Source organism: Tympanuchus pallidicinctus, unplaced genomic scaffold, assembly GCF_026119805.1.
Source record: "Tympanuchus pallidicinctus isolate F22 unplaced genomic scaffold, pur_lepc_1.0 scaffold18, whole genome shotgun sequence".
Classification (NCBI taxonomy): domain Eukaryota; kingdom Metazoa; phylum Chordata; class Aves; order Galliformes; family Phasianidae; genus Tympanuchus; species Tympanuchus pallidicinctus.
In genome coordinates, this window is record NW_026294699.1 from 1,871,819 (window position 1) to 1,883,647 (window position 11,829).

Consider the following 11,829-nt stretch of genomic DNA (forward strand, 5'->3'; position numbering starts at 1 on the left):
ATATTATTTGCAGCTTAGACACAAAGTCGGCCACCCTCATCGCTTTACACAAAGACTTCCACGAATACAGACAGACAGAGTTGCCACTTACACAGAAGATCAACAGGAATTGTTTGTGTAACGTGAAATGCCCTCCTCTGCAACCTCCAAGGAATAAAGGCGCTCAAAGCTCACCTTTCAAACACCTTCAGAGGTTTTTGAGAAGGCCATATGTCTTCACAACTTGCTGCAGGCTGTTTCCTGGAGTGTGTGCTTGCATGTGACAGCCCTGGCAAGCATGGCAACGTGTTAGAAGTCTGATCAACATCAGAAAAACTGCATTCAATGCAGAAAATCACAGAATGGCCTGGGTTGGAAGGGACCTCAAGGATCATGAAGCTCCAGCCCCCTGCCACACGCAGGGCCACCAACCTCCACATTTCACACCAGCCCAGGCTGCCCAGGGCCCCATCCAACCTGGCCTTGAACACCTCCAGGGATGGACGGGGCATCACAGCCACTCTGGGCAGCTGTTCCAGCACCTCACCACTCTCACAGCAAAGAACTTCCCCTGACATCCAACCTAAACCTTTCCTCCTCAACTTCAAACCATTTCCCCTTGTCCTGCTGTTATCCACCCTTTTCAGGAGTTGACTCCCCTCCTGTCTGTAGGCTCCCTTTAGGTACTGCAGGCTGCAATGAGGTCACCCCCAGCCTTCTTTGCTCCAGGCTGAACAAGCCCAGCTCCCTCAGTCTGCCTTTGTAGTGGAGGTGCTGCAGCCCCTGATACATTTGTGGCTTCTCTGGACCCTCTCTAGCAGCTCGCAGTCTCTTGGGAAGATTTTTATTATTATTATTATTATTATTTTTAAAACAGGTAGGAATCTTACTATTAACTGACAATTTGGAGATAGATCTCTGCCTCCTGTCTCACCATTCACTTGTACATTTGATCTCCTGGACTAATCCTTACTTCAGCCTGCCCAGTGCATATGGTCTTTAAAGGAGTACAGGCCATCACCGAGGCCAGCCGCATCACTTTGTGCCATGACCTTTTCCACAGGCAGGTGCTCTTCACATCACACAGCTGTGGCAGCAGGATGCTCGGAGGGTTCCTCTACTACCACTGCTGCCGACAGCAGTGCATCGCAGCTGTCCAAGGGAACATTGCCCACGTCTGCCCGCATTTCATGGAATGAACATCTCCCAGCTGATGAGAGACAGCAGAGTCTTTGCGTGTATGTGTGTGCAAGTTTTGCTTTACCGACTAAACCTCCTCTGTCTCACACCACGAGTTTTCCCGTGCTTGCCTACTGATCCTCTTGCAGCGTGGGATTCCGCCGCTCCCCGTGGTTCAGACTCAGCAGCTCCGCATCCCGCCGCTCTTTAACGCGGCCACCGACGGACGCCGCGCTGCAGCTCCCAGCCGGCTGAGCCCCGCGCTCCGAACGGAGGGCTGCGCGGCCTCCCGCCGCCAGGGGGCGCAATAGCGGCGGGAGGGGGTGGTGCTCCCGCCAAGATGGCGGCCTCCACGTCGGCTGGGGCCGCGGACCGGCGGCGGTGGGCTCTGGCTGTGGCGGCGCTGGGCTGGCTGCAGGCGGCGGGCGGCGCCGGGTGAGTGGCTCCCGTGGGGCTCGGTCTCCCTCGGTCGGGGTCTCCCCTTCTCTAGAAGGGGAAAGCGGAGGCCTCGCTCCGGCGGCGAGAGCGCTCCGTGACCCCGCGCTGCTGTCTTACAGGGCCGCCTCCGGCCTGCGGCTGCTGCAGCCCTACCCGCCCGGGCAGCACGGGCCGCGGCACGGCCACCGCCACGTCAGGGACTGTCAGCCCGTCCGGCACGGTAACGTGACGCACGAGGCCTGGCCCGGCGACAACAGCACGGGGCTGCCCGCGGCCACCACCCGGACCTTCGTTTCCTACATCTCCTCGGCCGAGGAGCAGCGCCGGGCCGTTTACGGCCACTTCACCTTCGTGAGGAACCCGCTGAGGACGTTGTCGGTGCTGGAGCCCGGCGGTGCCGGGGGCTGCGGGGAGCGGCGCAGGGTCACCGTGGAGGAGACGGCGCGGCTGGGCCGGTGCCTGGTGGCTCAGAACGGCGGTTACTTCGACATGAGCAGCGGGGAGTGCCTGGGGAACGTGGTGAGCGACGGCAGGCTGGTGCAAAACGCCCGCGGCCTGCAGAACGCCCAGTTCGGCATCCGCAGGGATGGCAGCATGGTGTTTGGGTAAGGACGGGGGGGTGGGTTTGCAGGAAGCTCCTGCAGGCAGACAGCACTGCTCATTTGTAGCCGCCTCCTTGCCTGAAGGTGGATTCGTTACCCGCTGTGCAGTAAGCCCATCTCGCACACAGATGATGTGTTCATTTACGGAATTTTTAAGGTTTGAAAAGACCTCTGAGATTGTGAAGTCCAACCCCAAGCCATCCCACAGTGCCCACTGACCACGTCCTGCAGTTCCACATCTCCACAGTTCTTGAACACCTTCAGAGATGGTGATTCTACCACCTCCTTGGGCAGCCTGTGCCAATGCCTCACCTTCTGAGAAGACATTTTTCTTAGTAACCTACCTGAAACCTCCCCTGATGCAACTTGAGACCATCCTCTCACTCTTGGGAGCGGAGGCTGACCCTCACCTCACCACAGCCTCCTTTCAAGAGTTGTAGAGAGTGATAAGGTCTCTCCTGAGCCTTCTCTTCTCTAGACTGAGTAACAGAATCATAGAGACACCAGGATTGGAAAAGACCTCCAAGATCATCCAGTCCAACAGTCCACCTACCACCATATTTCCCCACTAAAGACTGTCCCTCAGTACAACAGCTAACAAAAACCTGCAGGGACAGTGACTCAACCACCTCCCTGGACAACCCATTCCAGCATCTGACCTCTCTTTCAGAGAAACTTTTCCAAATAACCAACCTCCTGTGAAACTGGAGGCAGTTACCTCTCATCCTATCACTGGTTACACATCAGAAGAGCCCAAACCCCACCTCACTACAACCTGCTTTCAGAAAGTTGTAGAGAGCAGTTTCCACAGAGTTGCATAAGTTCAGATGCTAGGTGGTCTCCCACAAAGCAAACACACCCCAGGATTTTTGTGATCTCTCCTTATACATATTTTTTAATCACTTGACCACTATCCCAAAGCAACCTCTGAGCCATGCTCTTGATAGGCTCACAGCATCCCCAGCAGCGTTGTAGATGCCAACACAGCAGAACAGCAGGCAGTGATAGTCTGAGGGCTGGAGAAGCCTCAGCAGTCTCCCAGCAGCATCTCAAGTCTGAGCCCCCCACAGACCTCTCTAGAGAGGCTGGCAGCCTCCCACTGTCACTCACCTCTGGTGCTGCTGTGGGTCATGCTTGGCTGGCACTTGGTTTCACAGGAATCCCAGCCCTTTACCTGCTGTGGGGTACTTGTATAATCAATGAATATACAAGTACTAAGAAATATATGGGAGAGTTGGACTAAGCAGGTTATTACACTAGAAAGAACAGATAAAGGGCTTACCCTTGTTCTGGGTTTGCTGAAAAACTCCAAATAAGAGGGATCTCCAGAAAGAGATCCTCCCCTAGTGGTAGTCAGCTCTTAATGGATCTAGGAGAGATGGAGCCAAGCTCCACCCCTTCCAGCAGCACAGGTGAATTGCCTTCAGCTGAGCTCCCAGGGCTGACTCATTGCTTGCCTCAGGTGATCAATCAGAGGTTCAGGCCGTGATTCAGCAGTTCCCATACAGCACTAATCTTGCTTTGTAGGCACACAGCTGGGGGTGCAGGAAGAGCTCCATCCTACTGCCTGAGCTGAGAGCCTTCCAGCTTTCAGCATCATGGTGTTTGCTACCCCAGTGAGCAGATTCTGGGTGCTGTTTGTGGATACTCTGTGGTTGAGGCTTCTCTTTCTGCAGGTTATTATTATTTGTCCTCATCATTTTCATCATCCCAGCTGCTGTACAGTGCACTGATGTCCTCATGTAGCAGCTTATCCTGTCAGCAGAGTCTTTCAACCAGGACATAGCAGGTCACCATTTCCTTTGGCCCCAGCTTGAGTGAGAACCTGCAGCCTGAGCCTGCAGAATTGCATTCTCCTTGTGCAGCTCAGACTGCACCTGGGTATCTGCTGTGCTGGATGCTATGTCCTGTGGTGTCACCTGCATAGTTTCCAGCTGCTCTCTGCACAAGCTGCAGCATCTGCTGGCTCCTAGGAGCTGTGGTCTCTGCCATGCAGCTACATAAATCTCTTCTGGCACCAGCTGAAAGGGTGTGTGACAGTCCCTAATTAGGAGGCAAAAGCTCAGAGCTCCCTTTGATCACAAAGAGCTGACAGAAGGACTTCAGCACTTGCTAAGAAGTAAAACGCCTGGCAGCTATCCTTCCCAGCAGCAGCAGGTACACTAAAAGTCCCAGAAGACTTCCTAGGGGTCCCCTGGTGGTTCCCAGAAGACTCTGGAAACTGAGTTGCAAGCTGCTGCTTCTGTTGGCTGCATTCACTGCTCCGCTGGCCTACTCCCAATGTGTGCAATGTGGTGGATTTCCAGCTGTGGTCATTCTGGGTTCACATCCCATCGTTAAAAGGGATTTCTTTCTGCATGTTTACCATTCAGGTATTTTCAGTTATGCTTTTCTTCAACCAAGGATGCTTTCTTCAGCTACAGTTACACACTGAAAAACGATCAGGTAAGCATCCAGCTCCCACAAGACGTGTTTGGACCACATAAAGCAATTGGCATTAAACCAAAAAACACTGGCAGATCTTGCACAGTTGCAAGTACAGCTGTTCAGCTCCAACCTTTGCTGCTGTCTTCTATGTGTTGCAGACACCAACTAGCAGCAAGTTTTGATGAACCAGATCAGCACCCTCATTTTTGAGAGGAAAATTAGGAAGCATCCCACCATGGCACACAGTGCCTAATCATGGAAATGGTAGCTGAACAGTCCTTCCTGCTGGCTGCCAGGGGAAGTTTTTGCTTCTGGAAGAGGAGAAGCAGCAATCCTTGAGGGTGGGAGCAAGTAGCATCCCTCAGAGCAGCTGCAGGCAGACTGGTTGCTGAAAACCCTCTCAAAGGCTGTTTGGTGCCACTGCTCTGCAGAGTGGAAGCTGACAGATGCAGAGGTGTTAAAGATACTTCCCCAGATCCCTGAGCATTTGGCAATGGTTCTGCCCTCATGATCTGCCAGATGCTTTCTGCCCTTATCCTGGCTCGGGTCCACAGGCCACATTGTTGGCAGGAGTTGTTTGGTGTAGGGGACAGTCGCTAACAGTGGCTTTGTATATAACAACTGAGAAGAGGCTCCACTCTGGGTGCTGAAGGGGTGCTTTGCACTGCTTGGCCTCTAGCTTTGGATGTACTGGCATTTGTTCAAGTGCCTCTTGCTCTTCTCCCTGCCTCTGGAGCCTGCTGGCAGCAGAAGAGGCTTTTACATGATGCTGCTATGACTATGGATAACCCCTCCTGCTCTCTTTTTCCTAGTTACCTGTCTGAGGAGGATGTCTTGGATCAAGAAAACCCCTTTGTGCAGCTCGTGAGCGGGGTGGTTTGGCTCCTGAGAGACGGAGAAGTGTACATCAATCAGAGTCAAATGGCAGAGTGTGATGAAACTCAAACCACAGGTAAATATTGTAAAGCTTCACAAGGTTGTTGGAGGGTGAGGGGAGCTTTGGAAATTGTTGTCTAGTTGCTACTCACTTAAGAGGTCCAGATTTCTTTTGTGCTGCTTTACCTTCAGTCTGCAGCGAGTGCACTACTGGAAATTGACTGTCTGCATGGTGAGGCTGTGCTCATCTGCTCCGTGTTGAAGAGAATTTGCTAAGAACTGTACAAGTAGTTGTACAACATGGTAGCTGTTAATTCTTGTCTGGAGAAGGAAAGCAGGTGATACCTCCTGTAGGAGTTTAAAACTGGGGGCTTCTGAACCCCCTTCCTTTGTCCGGTGCCAGATAGAAACGTGACAGTAGTGCTTCTGCAAATGTGATTCCTAGGTGTCTTGGATGAAGACGAGGAACCTGGGCTCTCTTCTCATTGTATCTCAGATTAGTGAGCTCCTTGCTGGGAGCTGTTTTGCAGGCAGCTGTGTCTGAACAGCCAGTTCTGTCACCCAGCTGCTGTGTGAATTATTTCCTCTCCTGCACAGGAACCTTTGAGAAGTTCATCAATGTGATATCAGCCAGGACTGCAGTTGGACATGACAGTCAGGGGCAGCTGGTCTTGGTTCACGTGGATGGACAGACCGAATCTAGAGGGTAAGGCCAAGGTCATGGTAAGCCCCCAGGGAAGGTGCAAGTCCAGTCCTTAAATTCTGTCACCAGAACTGGAGGAACTGTGCAACTTCCAGTAATAAGACAGAGATGGGCAGAGCTCAAGAGCTGAACTAAAGACACTGCTTGACAATTTGTGGTAACAGAGAGGCAGAGCCACAGGATGCTATGGCAGCCTTCAGGTGGAGGGTCAGCGTATCTGGGATGGGAGAGCTGCTCCCCTTCTGCTGTGGAGGGTTACCAAGTTTCTAGCACAGCAGCATCATTCAGTAGCTGATCGGTGAAGAACCATTTGCTTTTGCAGGATCAACCTCTGGGAAATGGCTGAGTTTCTGAAACAGCAGGGAATCATCAATGCAATCAACCTGGATGGTGGAGGGTCGGCAACGCTGGTCCTGAACGGGACCCTCGCAAGCTACCCTTCAGAGCACTGGTAGGTGCTGCTGCATGGTCACTGCACAGCTCCTGTTAGTGTGCAGAGCTCAGTGCCACCCTGCTGCTCTGCAGGGGACTCCGTTGGCATTGCTGAGAGCTCACAGTGCAAAGGCAAGTGTCAGGGGTTTCAGAGAGAGTGAGTCTGAAGTAATTTAATGACTACCTACTTTTTCCACTTAGTTATCAGGGACATGTGGGAATGGGGTCTGAAAGCAGCCCTTCCACTGTGAGGTTCAGAGTCACATGTTCACCCCAATTAGCAGAGATCTGTGAACAGATTGTTATGGAAGAGAAGCACTGACTTGGAGGCCCTGTCCTGCCTCATGCAGGGTACCTAAAGAATAACGTGCATTAGATTTAGATTTAGATTAGATTTAGGTTTTTGGCTGTTTCTGATTGTAAACAAGAAATGAGAGAAAGTCCTATTTGCAGTCTGGCCGTTGAAAGCCAAGCATTGCTGTTACTGCAGTGATGTCACTTCATCAAAGCAAATAGCATTCAAATAAAGGCATGTTGAACACTGAAGTTAGGAAAGCTAAGACTGCTTAAAGAGGTGCTTTGCTTGCATGTTACTTTTAATCCTGTTTTGAGATGACTCCTGTCCAGTAGGAGCTAATACTGAGTTCAAACACTGACTCAAATCTAATTTTTACACTATAGAAATTCTCCTTTGCCAGTGAGAATCAGGATGAGTATCTGTGGTTGTACCAACCTGTTTCACGTAGGGCTGGAAGCAGCAAAGCGCTCGCACGCCTCACGGGCCCCATCTTCTATCCCCAGCTCCTTTGACAACATGTGGCGATGCCCTCGGAGCATCTCAACCATTGTGTGTGTCCACGAGCCTGCCTGCGAGCCTGCAGACTGCAGCGGCCACGGGGACTGCGTGCAGGGGCAGTGCCACTGTGCTGGGGACTTCTGGAGAGGCCCAGCCTGCGACACGTTGGACTGCGGCCCTTCCAACTGCAGCCTGCATGGCGCCTGCACCGCCTGTGAGTCCCTGCTGCACGCGGCTCGGCGGGTACCAGCAGCTCCCCCTGAGCTGACCTCTCAAAATCCGAGCAGTGGGAGGTGATCTGGGAGCTGTCGTGGGTGGGCGTTTGTGCCTCAACTCAGTGAGTTGTTCGGGACTCCACTTCTGATGGTTCCCTGGCAGAAAGCAGCCTGATCTCAAGGCTCCCGATTCTGAGTTCCTGCTATTTCTAAACCCGTGTTGTAGCTTTTAATGCCTGTTTGTTTTTACACAGCGGGATGCCTGTGTGAGGCTGGCTGGGTTGGCAGCAACTGCAGTGAAGGTAATGCTGATTTCTACTCCACTCTGATTTTTCATAGACAACAAGGGATAATCTGAACCCCTTCACTGTGGGCTGGCTGCCTGCAGTGGTGAGGAGGTTCCTCTGAGAGCCTTTTCCAGGAGGGAGCAGCAGGGGGGGGAGGCTGCAGTGTGCTCTCCTTTGTCAGCGTGAGTTTAACTGCAGAATTTACAGTAGGGTCGCTGTGAAACATTTCAATTTAAGCCCTTTGCAAACCACCCTTTTCCTTTCATCTGCTCCCTGGGTCGAGACCCAGACTCACCTGCTTTCCTGAGCAGACATCAACATCCCAGGCCAGGGAATGCTCTGGGCTATAAGCATGGGGTGAGGCTGCTTACGACTGCGATGAGGCCTGATGAGATTTCTGCTCCCCTGCAGCTTGTGTGAGCGGTTTCTACGGGAATGCTTGCAGCCAGAAATGCCAGTGCCAGAATGGTGGCTCGTGTGACCCCGTGCATGGAGCCTGCTCCTGCCCAGCTGGGTACTATGGCACAAGCTGTGAGCATGGTAAGGACTGGGGAGAGGCTTTCTTGTCTTGTTTGAGCCACCTCACATTGGCAAATCAAGCGTTGAGGTCAGTTTCACAGCTGGAGTGTAAGGTTTCCAGCTTAAGGGCCTTCCTTCCAACTTGAGTTGGCTAAAATGAAACAGAGGGAGCAGAGAGGAAAAGGGGGTTCTCTTTGTCATTAGAATGGATCCCTGTTGAGTCTCTGCCCAGAAAAGCTGTGTTGCTTTTCCAAAGCTCCTGAGTAGAACATGAATACCTGCACGCCCTTCCCTTGGAGGTGCTGAGGCCAGGCTCTGCCTGGAGCTCAGCCTTCAGGTGAGCCAAGTCAGCGGCTGCCAAGACTCCTGAGGGCCCTTCTGGCTTCCAGCCTTGGACCTGCAGCTGTGCACATACAGCAGTAACAGAGCTGGCAACTCATTCAGTTGTGTAACTGCAGCTTCCCTGAAGCACTCAAGGCTCCTGCAAACCTGACTGAACAGCCTGCTCTGCCGACAGGACAAGTTAATTATGGTGTGGGTGTGAACTTCTGCTGTGCACAGTTACTTTAGTGATGCTTTGTTCTCAGCATAGAAACACTCAGCCTGATCCCAATTTTACAAAAACCTCTTTGAACTGAACAAAATAATGGCAGTTAACTTAGAGTTCGATGCGTTCAGGCTGCTGGGGAACACAGGGGGAGGCAGACAGCTTTGTCAAGCTGCTGGAAGCTTTGGGATCGGGAATCTGATCATTCAGCACAGCTAAAGAGGTCTGGATACTTGTCTTCAAACACAAGCACCTCCTTCCCTTTAGGGATTGGCCATTACACCACCTCAGCCCCCTCCAGCTTTTGCTTACAAGCCAAAGAGTAGGATGGTAGCTCAGAGGTGGCAGGGAGGAAAACGCATTGAAAGCAACAACGCCTGAGACTGCTATGGGGCCAGAAGCAACCTGAACACCTGAGCTACGTGCAAAGTTGAGCTTCTCCTAATGCCTTGAGCACATCCCTACCTCCTGACACACTGCTGGTGCAGCTGACAGAACAGGCATGGAGGAAGGGTTGGGGATCAGGGGGAACTGCAGGGTGATAGACTGGATGAATTCAGAGCACGTGGAGGTTTGACAGCAGCTGACTTCTTTGTAATCCATTCCCTAGCATGTCCCATGGGCAGGTATGGGCCCAACTGCCAGCAGCTCTGTGCATGTGAACACTCATGTCCCTGCAACCCACAGACAGGCAGCTGTAACATCACCTCCGAAGTGGCAATACAGGACCAGCTCAGCAAAGGTACTGCTCACTACAGTGGTGTGGGGTGGGTTGGTTTTTTTTCATGTTTGTTTTTCTTTTGTTTTCTTGTGCATTTGGAAGAGCAGCTTTGGCACATGTTCTGTTTGCTTAGTTTCAAGGCATGGGTTTCTGTTACCTTCATTAAGCTTACCTTTGTTACATGGAATTTTAACCTCTCACTTTCTTCTCTCTATTCTGTTTTGTTTTCCAGCTTGGAGGTGTTTGGCTTCCCCAGATAAGGAAAAGAGCAACGAAAAATTTTCTCTGTCAGAGTAAGTAACACTAATCAGACAAGTGTGCATGCACAGAGTGATGGAACAAACTGCTAAGACCCAATTGCAAGACAAGTGCTGAGCTGTAGCACCTTTGGTGACTATTTATACGCTGAGCCCAGCATGCAGCAGCTCACACTTAAATACCATTTGCTTTTCCTCTTCCACTGATGCACTGTGTATAAAACAAAAGGACACTGAGTCCCAACACCAGTGCACAGCTTCTGTGCTATCAGTGAAGCTGCAGCCTCTCTGCAGGCACAGTTGATCACTTGCTAACTGAGTGTAAAGCAGAAAATATCCACTGCCAGAGGAGCCTATCAAAGGCTTTCGCAGAGCCTTTTCTTGCCTACCTGAGAGCAGAACCACAAGCTTGTCATCACAGAAGGGAGTACAAACCTTGAGAAAACGCTGAGACATGTGAGAGCAGGTCAGGGGATGTTGCTTATGTGGATTTTTCTTTTGTCTGATAGAAGAACCTGGATCTCCGTGACCTTTGTCTTGGCTCTGCTTCTCGCAATTAGTGCCATGGGAAACGTGGGCCTTTTTCTCAAGGCCAGGTCAGAGGGGCAGCATGGAGGTGGCGAGTATCGCTATCACCCCCTGAGGGAGATGAATGGAGAAGCCAGCCACACCTTCACGTCTGCTGCCTGTGAAGCAGAAGATGCTCAGGACCAAAGTCAGACACTCCTTTAGAGTCCCAGCTGGGAAAAGAGAAGAGGTATTTCTTTCTGCAGCTTGTACTGCCATTCAGCACTGACTGTTACAGAGAATTTTTAGATCTAGAGCGTAAAACTGCTGACAAACCCAAGAGCAGCAGCAGGGGATTTTAGTTCAAGAACTGCCTCGCTTCTTGCCCAGCCCTGCTGAGGACAAGGCTGGCTGCCCTCACCTCTCCACCTGCTCTGACTGGAGCAGATGAGAGCTGCCATGCGAGGATGCAAGCCATGGAGCCAGCTTCCACACACATAGGAGAGAGTTCCACAGCTGCAGCAGAGTTGGAGCCATGGGTACTTCAGAAAGGTCCTTTGTCACACACACAGTGGTACAGTCGCTAAGTGTCCTGAAGAGGTAAGATAAACTGCATGTTGCCTCCTGCATAAAGATAGCCATAAGGAAGCTGCCTTAAGGATTATCTGATCTATGGTTATCTGCCCTTCCCTTGTGAGATTTTAAGATGCTAAAACAGCTGCAGCGCAATGAAACCACAACATTCTTCCTCCTTGCCACAGCAGTAGGCTCAGAGGCTGACACGCAGGGTTGTGGCTTTCTTGTGCCTTCTTCCCCCTTCCCCCCTCCAAACCTTATGGTGACTGCAGTCAAAATCCTCAGTCTCAGGACTGATCTAACAGGTGTTTCACAAGCACTGTCTTTTTGGTCGATTCTTACAGCACAGCACCAGGAAAAGTCTGACTGGTGCACACAGCTCAGCCTTGTCTTCTCTCCTACCTCCCAGGACTGCAGCACTGAGCCCTCCCAGCTGGGCAACGAATGGAGGAGGCAGCAGGACCTGACTGAGCCCAGGGCTGGGCTCACCACACCGCAGCCTGCTCAGTCTTCCCAGCACCAGGCTGCCCTCCCTCAGCTGCCCAGGGTCCCTGCAGCCCTTCTTGCTTCCTGCTGCTGGCACTGCCTTTCCATTATGGGGGTGGCAGCCATCAGGGAGCTGGGGCTGTGCTCTCTATTTCAGGCAGCCCAACATCCTGAACATCTCAGCTGGAAACTGGATGTTTTACTGGAGCACATACTTGCACAGTGTTAAAAAATATATATAAATATCCGGGTTTGCTTCCCTGTGAGGAGAAACTGGCCTTT

At 51.9% G+C, this 11,829-nt stretch overlaps 2 protein-coding genes across 3 annotated transcripts in view; one reads left to right on the top strand and one right to left on the bottom strand.

Moving 5' to 3' along the window:
• The window catches only part of ALG1 (ALG1 chitobiosyldiphosphodolichol beta-mannosyltransferase), a 45,534-nt gene extending 42,075 nt beyond the window's left edge, over nt 1-3,459 (bottom strand). The window contains exon 1 of one of the 2 annotated variants that reach the window (XM_052680273.1): nt 3,309-3,459. In XM_052680273.1, coding sequence (XP_052536233.1) covers nt 3,309-3,330 — 22 coding nt within the window. In that variant the 5' untranslated portion in view covers nt 3,331-3,459. Of the gene's footprint in view, nt 1-362; nt 471-3,308 lie in introns of those variants that run through there. The other variant, XM_052680272.1, reaches the window with a different exon arrangement.
• On the top strand, nt 1,485-11,466 carry NAGPA (N-acetylglucosamine-1-phosphodiester alpha-N-acetylglucosaminidase). The gene is made up of 11 exons (XM_052680268.1): nt 1,485-1,593; nt 1,716-2,201; nt 5,438-5,577; nt 6,099-6,207; nt 6,527-6,655; nt 7,438-7,646; nt 7,902-7,949; nt 8,346-8,474; nt 9,611-9,742; nt 9,954-10,014; nt 10,488-11,466. Exons 1-11 carry the CDS (start codon nt 1,499-1,501, stop codon nt 10,708-10,710), a joined length of 1,761 nt encoding a protein of 586 aa, XP_052536228.1. The 5' UTR covers nt 1,485-1,498; the 3' UTR covers nt 10,711-11,466.
• The last annotated feature ends 363 nt before the right edge of the window (nt 11,467-11,829 follow it).